The 13,976-nt window shown below is 38.7% G+C and overlaps 1 protein-coding gene and 1 pseudogene across 1 annotated transcript; both read right to left on the minus strand.

The window, feature by feature from the left end:
- Positions 1–381: 381 nt before the first annotated feature.
- On the minus strand, positions 382–2,031 carry LOC138839749 (wee1-like protein kinase 2 pseudogene; annotated as a pseudogene).
- Positions 2,032–5,228: 3,197 nt separating this feature from the next.
- Tex13d (TEX13 family member D) lies at positions 5,229–7,888 on the minus strand. Its single transcript, XM_070038944.1, has 2 exons — positions 6,380–7,888; positions 5,229–5,366 (listed from the first exon to the last, which is right to left on the minus strand). Exon 1 carries the CDS (start codon positions 7,761–7,763, stop codon positions 6,390–6,392), a length of 1,374 nt encoding a protein of 457 aa, XP_069895045.1. The 5' UTR covers positions 7,764–7,888; the 3' UTR covers positions 5,229–5,366; positions 6,380–6,389.
- Positions 7,889–13,976: the final 6,088 nt, after the last annotated feature.

Here is a 13,976-nt window from a genome sequence, read left to right on the forward strand (position 1 = left end):
ATATAGGAAGAGTTGTGAGTTCCTTAGTGACAAATTCAATGTCCACTTCCTAGTCCATAGGCCAAACCAAAGGGTGTTTTCCTTTACTTCTTTCAGTTCAGAGCAGAGGACCATTATTTCTCATTACTTATAGAAAATGTGAAAATGAAGTGTTGTCATTGGATGCCAAAAAAAAAAAAATGAAAAAGAAATGGCTACCCATTATTCTTCTTGGAATCATTGCTATAAGAAGCCTTAGTAGCATTAGGAATTTTGATGTAGATGTTAAATTTGGATTTTCAAAATTTTTGTGAAAGCAAGTTGATATTTTTATTTTGTAAGAGGTCAGTATCTATTTCTGAAAGGCATGTGTTCAGCAAAAGACTAATGTGAAATGAATTCTTATGCAAAAGATTCCTCACCAGTAAAGTCCTCCTCCCCAGTAGATGTTTTCTGCTTCTTGTTCTTTTGTGGTCCCCAGTCCTCAGAATCATCTTGGGGGAACTGTGTCTGCCGTGCTTCTCTGAGTTTCTTTTCTAGTGTGGCTATCTTAGACTTTTCCAAGTTGAGCTGCTGCTGGAGCTCCGCTGTTTCAGCAAATAATGGCCAGAGAACTTGACTTCTGGAGAGAGCTGTGGCAGAGGGTCTCTCCTGTGGGTCAGTGTGAATCATTTTCTTTAGCAAATTGCAAAAATCATCTGAGAGTTCCTGAGGAATGTAGGGAATGTTACCCTTGCGGATGTGATACCACTCATCACCAGCAGCAGGTAATGATGCTCCAGCAGCCGCTGCAATTGTTAATCCTAAAGCAAATATATCTGCTTTGGGAAGGTGTTCATAATTCTCTTGTAAAATCTCATTAGCCAGAAAGCAACTATCTCCTTCTTCTACTTTGGGTTTTCTTATTGAGGTCACATGGCCCAAGTCACCAATTTTATATATCACACTGGCAGAGAGAAACCAATCGTCTTCATTTTCAACCTCTTCTGGTCCTTCAAATGAAACATTTTGCATGTTATGACAAATAAAGATGTTACTAGGCTTTATATCAAGGTGCACCATGCCAGCACTGTGGATGTACTTGAGCCCCAGAGAAATCTGATGGAGTATATCTTTGAGGTTTGATTCTTGGAAATGATTACCAGACTTAGTGTTTTGAGATATAGCAACCTGCAAGCTCCCACCATTGCAGTATTCATTTTGAATGATTACATAATCACCTTCTGTCCATGAGGAATAGTAACGTACAACATTGGGGTGATGCCCAAGAACTGCATGTGCATAAACTTCATGCAAATCCAAATTTTCACTTGATACATCTGAAAAAGTTTTCTTGGAGCACTTGATTGCATAAACACATCCATCCAACTTCTTAATGCACTTGTAGACTGTACCAAATGCCCCAACTCCAATTTTTTCTATTTCAAAAAATTCTGTTTCATACCGAGAAGCCATGTTGATTTGTTGTAGGATACTTTTCATTGGAAGCAGCCTTTCTTTTTTGTCTTTCTCTGCTTCAATTTCTTCAGGATTACAGTATTTACTCTTGCTTGTTGATTGAAGCAATCGTTTTCTGAAGGACTGTGGGGTAAATGGATTTATATTCACCAAATCCATTGAGGTTACCTCATTGTTGAGTGGAGTAGTTGTGATCTTCAAATATTTAGAGCTTGAGGAAGGAACATTTTCTCTTGCGTAAAATGCTAGCTTGTTCCTCTGTTTTCTGGGAGTAGACAAGTTATCACACAACAGCAGCTTTCTTTTGTTGTCTGGTCGTGGTGGTGTCATAGGAAATGTGGGAGGATCTGACTTTGGAGTGTGTGGAATCAGATCAGGACTTCCCTTGTCTCTCTTCTGAGAGGTATCCACCTCACATACAACCTGGACAGGAGTCCCAGGAGGTTCCAAATCCTGAACTTCACCCTTCTTTAGGCTTTGGCTCTGTGTCTCTGTATTCTCTTGTGTGGTTTTCTGCATTTCTTTCCCAGTTTCTTCACAAATGAATGAGCTCAGTTTCAGATTCAGCTCTTTGTTAACACCTCTGTGATCCATCTTAGTGAAACAGCTTATGACATAGGCAAGGAGATAGCTCAGCAGCAAATACCGTGTATCTACAAATAGAAAAGGTAGAAAAGCATTGAACCAAGAAAAGTTTGTAACTTTGTAGAGAGCCTTTCCCCTCTATAAACTAATAGCCATGCCAAAGTGCTCTTTTTAAAATCATAGTCATCATTCTTGTCCCCTGTATTTATTAGGTGCTATTTTCTCAATCATAAGGAAATTGAGGAAATGCTGAAACCTTTATTATCCCTTTTGCCATCAAGGCTACTGCTTCCTATTGCTTACCAGGGAAGCTTTCTTCTACCTTATACCTCCCAAAATGGATGACTGCAGCTGTCCCACATTCAAGATGATTCCCTTGGTCTGCTTTTGCTAGTGGTGATGGATGAGTAATGAGAAATTATATATTAAGGGTGGAAACAGAAATTGAAATTTAAAGGCAATGATCTTCCTGCCTAGATTCCAGTAGAGGGTAAGACAAAAGTGAAGGATGGGCCAGGCACTGGTGGCTCAGGCCTGTAATCCTAGCTACTCAAGAGGCTGAGATCTGAGGATCGTAGTTTAAAGTCAGTCCAGGCAGAAAAGTCCCCATGGAACTCTTATCTCTTAACTACTCAAAAACAGAATTGGAGCTGTGGCTCAAAGTGGTAGAGTGCTAGTCTTGAGCAGAAAAACTCCAGGACAGCACCCAGGCCCTGAGTTCAAGCCCCACAAAAACTAAAAGAAAAACAGCAAAGGAATGGGTAAGGAGGAAAGGATAGGTAGAGGGAGAATATTGTTACAATTGTCTGTTTTTCCAGTACAGAATTTTTCTTCTCTTGCTCTGAACTCTTTATAGTCTCTAACTGGCCTCTTCCCACCTCCCTTGTATTCTCTTCCTCAGAGAAATGCCATATCTCTTTGTCACCATCAAGTTCATAAATACCTTCAAGGCATCAGTTCCAGGCCTTTTCTCACAGGCCATATCTGGTAGTAGCTGCTGCCAATTCTGATGTCTTCTCTTCCTTCATCACCATTTGTAGTATTTCTTCTCTATTGTGCCACCACTATATTTAGATCCAGTTAAAAAAAACTGTGAATCTCCATTACTTGAAAATATACAGGGGCCATTAGGATGCATAAAATATTACATAACGTTCTCTTTCCCTTCATAAAATTGCCTCCCTCCAACAGCCTTCTTTTCTGGCCTACTGTTCTGGGTCATTAAGGCATTCATTTTTAGTCACATCTCTGAGAATAGCAAAATTTCTGCTCTGACAGGATTATTATTTTTTGTGGCTTATCCTCTCATTCAACTATACTCATTGGAAGAAGGTACCTAAGTCTTTGCCTCTTCTCCCACTTTCTCTCAAGGATTTATGCTGCCAGTTTATATTTGGTTTGCTTTAATCCTGGGCATCTTGACAGAATTACTTGCTTGCAGACAGTGATTTAAAGAGAAAAAAAGAGGTGGGATACAGCTTCTAAGATCTGACCAGCCCTCACTTCCTGCTATAAACCAAAGCAAAAGTCAGAGATCTAAGGAAAATAGCTGCATGTATCATAGAGAAAGGCTGGGTATTGGCATCAAGGAATCTAATATTGGCTTCCACTCTCTGGAACAAAAGAGATACCTAACTTGAAGTGTCTATGTAGATTTAGATAGTTAAGAGTGCATGAATAGAACAAAAGAGATACCTAACTTGAAGTTTCTATGTAGATTTAGATAGTTAAGAGTGCATGAATAATCACAATGCAATAAAGATACTTTACAGTAATAGAAACCCCCATTTTAATTCAGGGAAGAGGAGGGACACTTCATTAATGGACTAGATTGGACTTTCCTTTACCTTGAGTAGAATGGAGGGAAGGTGGGGATTTAATCTATGTCACATAAAAATATATCCCAAGATACACAATGCAAAAAATCCACATCCAGCGTTATCACTATTTAGGATCAGAAAAACTGGGACAGGAGTAGGTGCTGATGCATTGGGCAAGAACTCACAAGGAACTCAAAGGCACCTTTAGCTTGAAGTGGAGGCATATCTAACTAACTTCCCACTGTACCCCAATACCACCATCTGGCTCCCTGTCTTTCAGCAGTTGCCTTAGGGAAAACATAGCCTGAAAATAACTTATTTGAAGAGAAGGGGCCCAGGGACATTTTGAAGACTGTTGACCTCTGGATCAATTATATTTTTAAGCCAATTAATCCTCCCAAGTGAAGCACCATAGATACATAGATAGCACAGGGTTCCTGAAGTTTGTCCTTGTTCTTCTCTCCTAACTGGAGTGATCTGGAATAGGAGCAGCCCAGGGGTGAGGATTTAAGTTATGCAGCAAATATTCTTACAAGTGCTCTCTGTCTTCCAATCAATCCAGTGTTTTTTCATACAAGCTACTTGGCAACCAGAAAGATACCTGTGATGCTCAAAGAAATTAGGAAAAGGATATGAGAAAGGCCATGTGTGTACTTTCATAGACTAGTTTACTGGTCTTTACCTCTGTTTGTTCACTTGGGGCCAAAGAAAAGAACAGTCTGGTCACTCAAAGCTTTTCATGAAAGTCTCTTTCACACTGCTCCTTGAACTACAAAAATGAATTTGAGCGTCATTTCAGTTGCTTTTACTCAGGGTCATATTATAATCTTCGGCAGACACTACTAATATATAACATGTGCCCCCAAGTTATGCTCTCTTCTGTCAGTTAACCAAATTGACCAATAAGGATCTCATCAGATTATACTGTACAGTTCCACCTCCTGATAAACACTAAGCATTTAATAACTATTTTTCAAATGTATTAAAATTAAACAAATTTGCAGTAATAAAATTTACTATAGCTCTCCAAACTCCCCCAAGTTAATTCTAAGTTTAATTTGCTATATATACAAATTAAATTCTAACTAAACCATTTTGATTTTCAGTGTCCCCCCTAATAAGTATCCTAACTTCTCATTCTTCTTATTGCATGCAATAGAGGGTCTCACTGAGGTGTAGGTCCATCAGAATCAAGATGTAATTTCTTATGCCTCTTGAAAGATCTTCTAATGGGAAAGATTTAGCTTCTTCAACTATAAGCAAGTCTGGTAGTGCTGAAATATAAAAACAGGATACCTACAATACTTAAAAACCTAAAAAAGAAGCACACATGAACACAGCAGTGTTTTTTAAAGGACAATAACATTTTCTAGAAGTGTTTCGAATTCAACATGACTGCCCACAATCAAATACATGGTATTTTCAAGAAGAGAAAATTAAGAAAGGAATCAGGGAAGAAAGGCTTCATCACTTGAGCTTCTTCAAGATGTCATCCAGTCACTGCAGCCATGGAGAATCCACCACCTACAAAATTTAAATGCAATTAGGAGAAATTCTAAACTTAAAGAACGAGTGTGTGCCTCCCTCAGAAAGAATGACATTACCCCATTTGTTAGGAAATGGAAAGACTTGGAAAAAATTATATTAAGTGAAGTAAGCCAGGCTCAAAGAAACATAGGTCCCATGGTTTCCCTTATTTGCAATAACTAGCATATGTCTGAGACAAGCAGAATAGGTCAGATAAGTCGATGTTAGGTGAAATGAACCCCAAGATAGGTATTCAAATGTTTTTGCTTTCTTGCATTGTTTCTAACATATTTATAAGATGATTTCTTTGTTGCTTTGTATGTTCCTCCCCGACAGTATAATCCCTGCTTTCAATGTATTTGATGTTGGTATAATTTGTGGAGGGGAAGGGCAAAAACAAACCGTTTAAATAGAGATACAGGTGGACCCATTGCAACAATGAGATGTACAAGTCGTTATGTCAAAAAACGAAGTTTACAACTTTGGGGGGTGATTGGGAGGGCAGGAGTGGGGAGGAAGATGGGAAGGATGGGAAGGGATGGGAAGAGGAAACAAAGGAGGAGGCAACAATGCTTGATAAGAAATGCACTCATTATCTTGCCCATGTAATTGTAACCTCTCTATGGTATTTTCACAATAAAAAATTTAAAAAAAAAGAATGAGTGTGATACTTAAAATTAGTTATTTAGAGTAATGTATATGTATGTGTGTATATATGTGTATATATATATATATATATATATGCATGTCTACCTCAAAAATTGGTTAATTTGGAAACTAGGATATAATAAAATATTTTAATTTCCATATGAAAATTGTGCCTGCAAATTTTCTGGCAATTATAGAAAAACACTTAATTTTGTCTAAGAAAATTTTGGATGCAAATTTTCTAATAACTAAGTTATTCACTGATCAGAAGGTAGTGGGATAAGTGACAGCAGTAGGGTAGGGAAAGATAAAGATATAGGGATAAGAAACTGGGTTCACTTTAGTGGGTTTTCACTGCTTACCTTCATGAAATCAGTGTTTTTGTCCTAGGTCAACACCTCCGTTCTCACCAGGCAAGTAGATGTTCTTGCATTTATAGCAGACTGGGCGCCATGGGGGATTCATGGTTTTACACCAGGAGCAAGGCCAATTTACTGCCGGGTTGCATACAGCAAGCTTCTCCTGATGTTGGTTTTTTTTCACTTGCTTGGTCTTCAGTCGAGGGGTCTGGTGTTTCTTTGTAGGGTTTTTGGTACCATGGTTCTTACTGTTCCCCAGGGGAGTTGCCTGGTGTCTCTCTGGACTCTTTTTGGGACTGCGACTCTTCACAGTCCCCAGGGAAGCCCTTCCCTGATTCATCACTGGATCTTCCTTGGGGCTGGGTCTTTGGACTGTCTCGTGAGGCTTCTTTGACATTTTTTCTAGGCTATGGGTTCTGCTTTCTCCCAAGTAACACTCATCTTGCTGGTTGTTAGGAGGGTTAACCTTTCCTTGGCAACTTTTTACCCACAAGGGAGCCTTTTCCTCCTGAGGCCACACAGCAACTGAGGAGCTAGTTAAGCAGGACTGTGAAGTAGGCCTCGGGGATGCAACTGCTAACATTGCTCTGGATGTAGTTGCTGCTGTTTCTGATTCCACTGATATTGGGGATGGTAGAGTTGTAGAGCATGTAAATTCCCCTGGCAAAGGCTTGTTCAATGTAAATGGTTGCGAACCAGGCATTCGTGTATGGAGTTGCATTGCCTGATTCCAAGGACTTGAGGATTCGGATGCATGGAGCAGAGAAGCTGACATTGGTTTTGGGGTGTTTAAAGACAGCTTTCCCTGAGCTCCCTTGTCCAATGATTCTGACTGTTTTTCCTCACCTAGGGCCCACGACATACATCTATACTTTTCGCCTCGCAGTCCACGTAAAAGACGCTGGAATAGTGGATCTGGGTCTTCCATTGCTGACCTCTCAGCCTGGAGTAGCCTCCCACAAAGCACTTCACGTTCATCCATTGCCCGCTGGACAGCAGCCTGGGTAAACCTAAGCTGTGCAGCAGCCTCATCTCTCTCAGCCCGCAACCTCCTCAGCTCTGTCGCCAGAGCCTTAGATGCTACCTTGCGCTCCTCTACCTGTTTCTGCAATCGGCGAACCCGCCGCGTCTGCTGATCCCGCTGCCTCACGATCGCTCTCACCCCCAACGCCAAGCCACTCCAGGCATAGGACCTCTTGCGGCTGCGCGGCACCTGAGGGTCGACCACGATCTTCCGGAGCTGGTCTTCTATCTCCTTCCAGGACCGGTAGCGAAAGGCTACATAGAACTCCGGCCCACCTCCATTCATAAGAACTTCATTGTTAATGAAGTGAATCACCTCACTATGGCGGAAGCCACTAAACTGGTCACCGAACTCAACAGCCATGGCGGCTGAGGCCTAGTCACACAGCCAGCCTCATCTAGCTCTTGGGCTGCCGCCCGCTCTACCAATTTAGGCTCTTCCACCCGCCAGTTTATTCGGCCTTTCCCTACCTTCCCAGTCCCGCTTTAGTCCTTCGCCTCCTCCTCCGCCGCCCTCCTCCCAAAGAATAAACCAAATCCTCTCACCAGGCTTTCAGCCGCTCGATGACAGTGGCGACCTATTGATACGTCACAGAGAGAGTCCCTACTCAACGTTGGATCATGAAGACAAGCCCTACTCACGTCGCACTGCCTGCTGGGACCAGCTCCTCCCCCTACAGCTCCACCTAGCGGTAACCTAGTCAAAGTGGTTGCGTATTACGTGTATCATTCTGGGCGGGGTGAAAAAAGAGTCCCTTGAAGACCTGTATGTATGTAAGAAGTGAGCTGAGACCTTGAACCGTATACGTATTCTTCATTTGAATGCTAGGGTGACTCAGGATGATAGAGGAATTCAGAGCAGATGGCATGTGCAGGGAAGCAGAGCTTAAAAGAGATGTGGCAGAAGGAATGGTTGCGTAGAAGAGCTTGAAAATTCAAGGCTACTAGTTCATGAAAAACAAAGGAATTGCATCTTATTAAGGACTGTGAAACAAACCTGGGCTTGTATTGCTGCTATTGGAAGTGGTGATGATGGCACCCTTCCGGGCAACAGTGAGAACTAGGTTGCATTAGGTCCCTTACAGTACTGAAATGAGAACCTAGCAGCTTTCAGAAATTACAAAATCTCAAACCATGTGTTAAGGATGGTGAATGGGACCTCAAATGAGTACCATTGCATTAACTAAGTGAAAGAGGTGAGTCTTGGTAAAGACAGACCTCACATTTGCGATTTTTTGGCTGTACTTGGTTTCAATTAGTACATATTAATTTTGCAAAGTAATGAATATGCTGAAATGTTTGTATATGTGAAAATAATGGAGTTTTTCATACTCACCCACTCTATTACAATTTCTTATTCCCACTTACAAATCCCCAATTTATTTTTGCAGTTTTTAGTAGTCTTGTTATGTTATTTTCATCCATACATATACAGTAAGTCCATTTTTGTTGTGTATTTAATACATATAGTTTAAATAAGCATATTCACAAAATTTAAAAATGCAAAGAAATTTCAGAAACACAATATCGATTCACATGTGCATATTAAGCAGCTCAGTTGATGGGGATAAGCTGTCATGCATTATTGTTTGTAATATATAAATACTTGCATGATTGGCTGTTTCCTTGCCCTTAATTTCTGAATAGTATTTCAAAAATAGAAGTGAGCAGATATCACAACTGTATGTTAATTTACATTACTTTGGATAAGAGGACACAAATGATATAGTACAATGACATGACAGTTCAATCAGTATTTTAAAGAAGCCCCCTATTAATGTCTACAGAAGCTACACTTATTTACAGCCACAGTGTTTGTGTTATTATTTTTTATTTGTTTTTTGTTGTTGTTTTTTTTGTAGGTCGTGGGGCTTGAACTCTGAAGCTGGACACTGTCCCTCAGCTCTTCAGCTCAAGGCCAACACTCTACCAATTGAGCCACAGCTCCACTTCTGGTTTTCTGGTGGTTAATTAGAGATGAGTCTCTCAGACTTTCCTGCATGGGCTGGCTTTCAACTCGAATCCTCAGATCTCAGCCTCCTGAGTAGCTAGAATTACAGGCATGAGCCACCAGCACCCAGCCTGTTATTCTTTTTACCTTAGCTATTCTGACTGGGGTAAAATGGATTCTCTCTGTTCTTTTGATTCACATTTGCTTTATTACTATTGAACATTTATTTATATATTAATTTGGTATTTTAACTTCTTATTTTGATGGTTTTCTGTTCATTACCCATTTATTATTTGGATCATTTGTTATTTTGGTGCTTAAATTTTGGAAAACTTTATGTATTGTAGATATTAATTTAATATTATAGATATTGTGTGTGTGTGTATGTGTGTGTGTGTGTGTGTGTTCTAGTCCTGAGGTTGAACTCAGAGCCTGAGCCAATTCCTGAGCTTTTTTGCTCAAGGAAAGCATTCTACTACTTGAGCCATAGTTCCATTTCTGATTTCTTTCTTTTTTCTGAAAGTGGTGGATAATTAGATATAAGAACTTTCCTTAAGACTTGGAAAAAAAAATATTAAGTGAAGCAAGCCAGGCCCAAAGAAGCATAGGTCCCATGGTTTCTCTTATTTGCAATATCTAGTATATGTCTGAATCTAGCAGAAAAGGTCAGATAAGGTGATGTTAGGGAAATGAACCCTAAGATATGTATCCAAATGTTTTTTTTCTTTCATGAGATAGTTTCTAACACATTTATAAGATTATTTCTTTGTTGCTTTGTATGTCCCTCCCCCACAGTATAACCCCTGCTTTCACTGTATTTGATGTTGGTATAATTTGTGGAGGGGAAGGGGAAAAACAAATCGTTTAAATCAGAATACAGGTGGACCCATTGCAACAATGAGATGTCCAAGTCCTTATGTCGAAAGCGAACTTTACAACTTTGGTGGGGGGGGGGAGGAGGAGGGGGGAGGAGTGGGTGGGGGGGCAGGGGGAGGATGGGAAGAGAAGGGAAGGGAACAAAGGAGGAGGCTACAATGCTTGATAAGAAATGTACTGATTATCTTGCCCATGTAATTGTAACCCCTCTGTATAGTATTTTCACAATAAAAAAAAAAAAGAAAGAAAAAAAAAAGAACTTTCCTTTTCTGACTGGCTTCAAACCGTGATCCTCAGATCTCAGCTTCTGAATATCTAGGATTTAGAGGAATGAATCACTAGCAACTGACTAGATATTAATTTTTTGATAAATAGCTTATGAAGATTTTCCACCATTCTACAGTGTTCCTCTTCATTCTGATAATTGTTTTCTTTGTTTTTCAATTTGAAACAGTCCTATTTATCATTTTATTTTTGTATTGTGCTCAAGGCCTCACATTTGCTAGTCAGGCATTCTATCACATGAACAACACCTCCAGAACTATTGGCTTTCTGCAATTTTCAGACAGTTTGAAATTTCCATTTTTTTTAAAAACTCTCATTCTTATTTGGGCTAGCCCTGGAATGCACCCTCACACTTTCTATGGCTTCTACATAACCATAATTATAGACATGCCTACTTCTGGTTTTTTCTACAGCGGATTCTGGGACAACAGATAAAGAAATACTCAAGCAGTGAATAATCCTATATTTCACCAATAATGTGAGGAATGATACTAACAGACAGGTAAAGCTGTCTGCCCCACTCCCTGCTTTTATAGGTGCAGTTTGTCTAGGGTTACCTTAAGAGAGTTATGGAAAAATAAACAAAATGACACATTCTAAGAGGTACATAACAAGAAATCAGGAAGCACTATGATAAGTACCTACAGGAACTCTAATCTTTTGACAGGATTACTGCAGAAGATCAGACATTCATAATCCGTGTCTTTACTTTGATATAAGATAAATAGCTACACAAGCAGAGTTTTCTACTGACTGTATCCATACTCTAAGAAAACTAGTCAGCCAGTTACAATCCCCACAGGACTCTACAGTTCCCATGCACTTGCCACCTAATTGGTAGAGATGGACTTCTTGCTGACTTTTTGTCCATGGTAGGCTAAATCTCTGCCTCACAAATAATTGATATTACATGTATGAGCCACTATGACTGGTCCTCATTTGTCAATTATTATGTGTGTTTCCTGAGCAGTTGGAGGTTTATTTAAAAAGTCATTGTCTACACCTGTATCTTCAGTTGTTTTTACTGCATTAGTCTGTAAAAGTTTCAAAGTCTTGAGTCTTACATTAAGATTTGTATCCATTTTAAATCAATATTGGTACAGGTTGAGAAACAGGTCTAGTTTTAGTCTTCTACATGCAAATCTCCAGTTTTCCAAGTTCCATTTGAAGAGACTAGCTTTTCTCTAGTGTCTTTCCAGCGCCTTTGCAAGAATAAGATATCTATAACTGTGTGATCTAATTGGTTTATTCTATTTGCTTGTTCCACACAGCTCTGAGTCTGTGCCATACTGTTTTTGTTACAACAGGTCTGCATTACTGTTATTATGGTTCATTATTAATGTATAGAAACCCTTCTGATATTTGCTTGTTGATTTTTTGCACAGCTAATTTGCTAAAAATATTTCATCAAATCTAAGAGTTTTATGGTGGAGGTATTTGTGACATGGCTTAGAACTCTTGCAATAGTAATAATATGAATTATTCAAGATATTTTTCACCTTTTTCCTGGAAATTTGCTGAAATCAGTAAGATATAACAATTTAGAAATACCAACTATATGAAATAATGTGTTATAGCCATTTTAAAGTAAATACAGTTTTAAACTATAACTTTTAATTTAGCTTATAAATTGAGATGTCATAACACAAAATTAAGAAAAGTAAGAAAAGAGTTGGGCCAAAGCAGGGTGAGAATGCTGAAGTGCTAACACTGATGAAGATTCATTGTTTTCATAGACTGTTTTATTCAGTTTCACCTTCTTTGTACAAACTACTTAACAGTAATAAAAATATAAAAATATAAATACATTGAAACGACATTCAGAGATGACTAAATTTATGAATTCAGAGATAATTTATTTTCCCATATTTTCATCAGCCATTACTTGTACAAGGGGGTTTCATTCTGACATATCCATATATGCATGCTTATAATGTGCCTTGATCTGTTTCACCTTCTCTATTACTGTCTCATCCCTTCTACATGTTTCCCTAATTTTAACAAGTTTCATTGTTCTATTTTCACAGATATGCATAAAGAATTTTGACAATATTTACCATCCTTTACCCTCTGTCGTCCATGTGTACTCCTACTATTACCCATACTCTGGACAGAAACTATTTTACATTCTGATCACTCATTTTATTAAATGTTCAAAGAGATTACACTGGTATTTTGCGTATGCATATACTGTGTGAGTGTGTGTGTATGTGTGTGTGCTCCTCTTGTGTTTACATATAGGTTTATTCATTATGTCTAATTTTCACATATGGTGAGCAAACATACAACTTTGTCTTTCTGAACCTAGCTGATTTCTCTTCACCCTGAGATCTCCAGTTTTATTTCCCTGTAAACAAGATAATTTCATAATTCCATTCTTCTTTATGGCTGAATGATTCTCCTGTGTGTGTGTGTGTGTGTGTGTGTGTGTGTGTGTGTGTGTGTGTGTGTGTGCGTGTCTCCATGTATCCTTGTATTCATCATCTGTAAGGAAAGTAACTGTTTCCATAACTTGGTTATTGTAAAGTGTGCTATAACAAACATGGGTGTACAAATTCCTTTGTTTCATCTTGACTTATGCTTTTTAAAAGACATATATACAAAAGAAATGTTGTGATATTATATGGTGGATCTATTTTTAAAGTTTTGACGAACCTCTATTGTGATTTCTATAGTGGCTGCTCTAGTATATATTCCCACCAACAATGTATAAGGATGTGGGATCATATATCTTTCAATAAGGATAATCTGAATTCTTGCCAGTATTTGTTTATGTTCTTAATGATGGCCATTCTGACAAGAGTAAGTTGAAATATCAGTGATGTTCTTATTTGCATTTCCTTTCTGGCCAGGGAGGTCGAGTATTTCTTCATTTGTTATCCATTGGTTATCTTCTTTTCAGAATTATCAGTTTGGTTCATTTTCCTATTTATCAATTAGGGATTTCATTCTTTGGGGGTGTAGTTTTTTGAATCTCCTATACATTCTGGTTATTACGCCCATTGTTAGATGTATACCAGGCAAATATTTTCACCCATTCTGTTGACTGTCACTTCGATCTAATGACTACTTTCTTTGCACCACAGAAGCTTTTAAGTTTGAAGAAATCTCATTTTTCAAACCTTACTCTTGTTTGCTGCTATTGAGTTCTAGTCATAAGTTATTACATATGCCAGTATGTCCCAGTGTTTTATCTGTTCTTTTCTTTAGTAGTTTGAAAGTTTCATGTCTTATATTAAGATCCTTGATACACATTGAACTGATAAAGGGCAAGACATGGGGGATCTAGTTTCAGTCTTCTACATATGGACAGTTTCTCAGCACTCTTATTGAAGAAGCTGTATTTTCTCCAACGTATATTTTGGATTTCTTTGTCAAAATTTAGATTGGCTGTAACTGCATAGATTTATTTCTAAATCTTCTATTTCATTTAACTTCAACACTGCTTTTGTGCCAGTACCAAAT

This window comes from Dipodomys merriami, unplaced genomic scaffold (assembly GCF_024711535.1).
Source record: "Dipodomys merriami isolate MVZ:Mamm:240054 unplaced genomic scaffold, mDipMer1.0.p SCAF_3, whole genome shotgun sequence".
In the NCBI taxonomy this organism is placed as follows: Eukaryota; Metazoa; Chordata; class Mammalia; order Rodentia; family Heteromyidae; genus Dipodomys; species Dipodomys merriami.

Bases quoted from the DNA above. Each gene is read 5' to 3' on its own strand.
- Tex13d (XM_070038944.1), bottom strand. From the start codon at position 7,763: ATGGCTGTTGAGTTCGGTGACCAGTTTAGTGGCTTCCGCCATAGTGAG.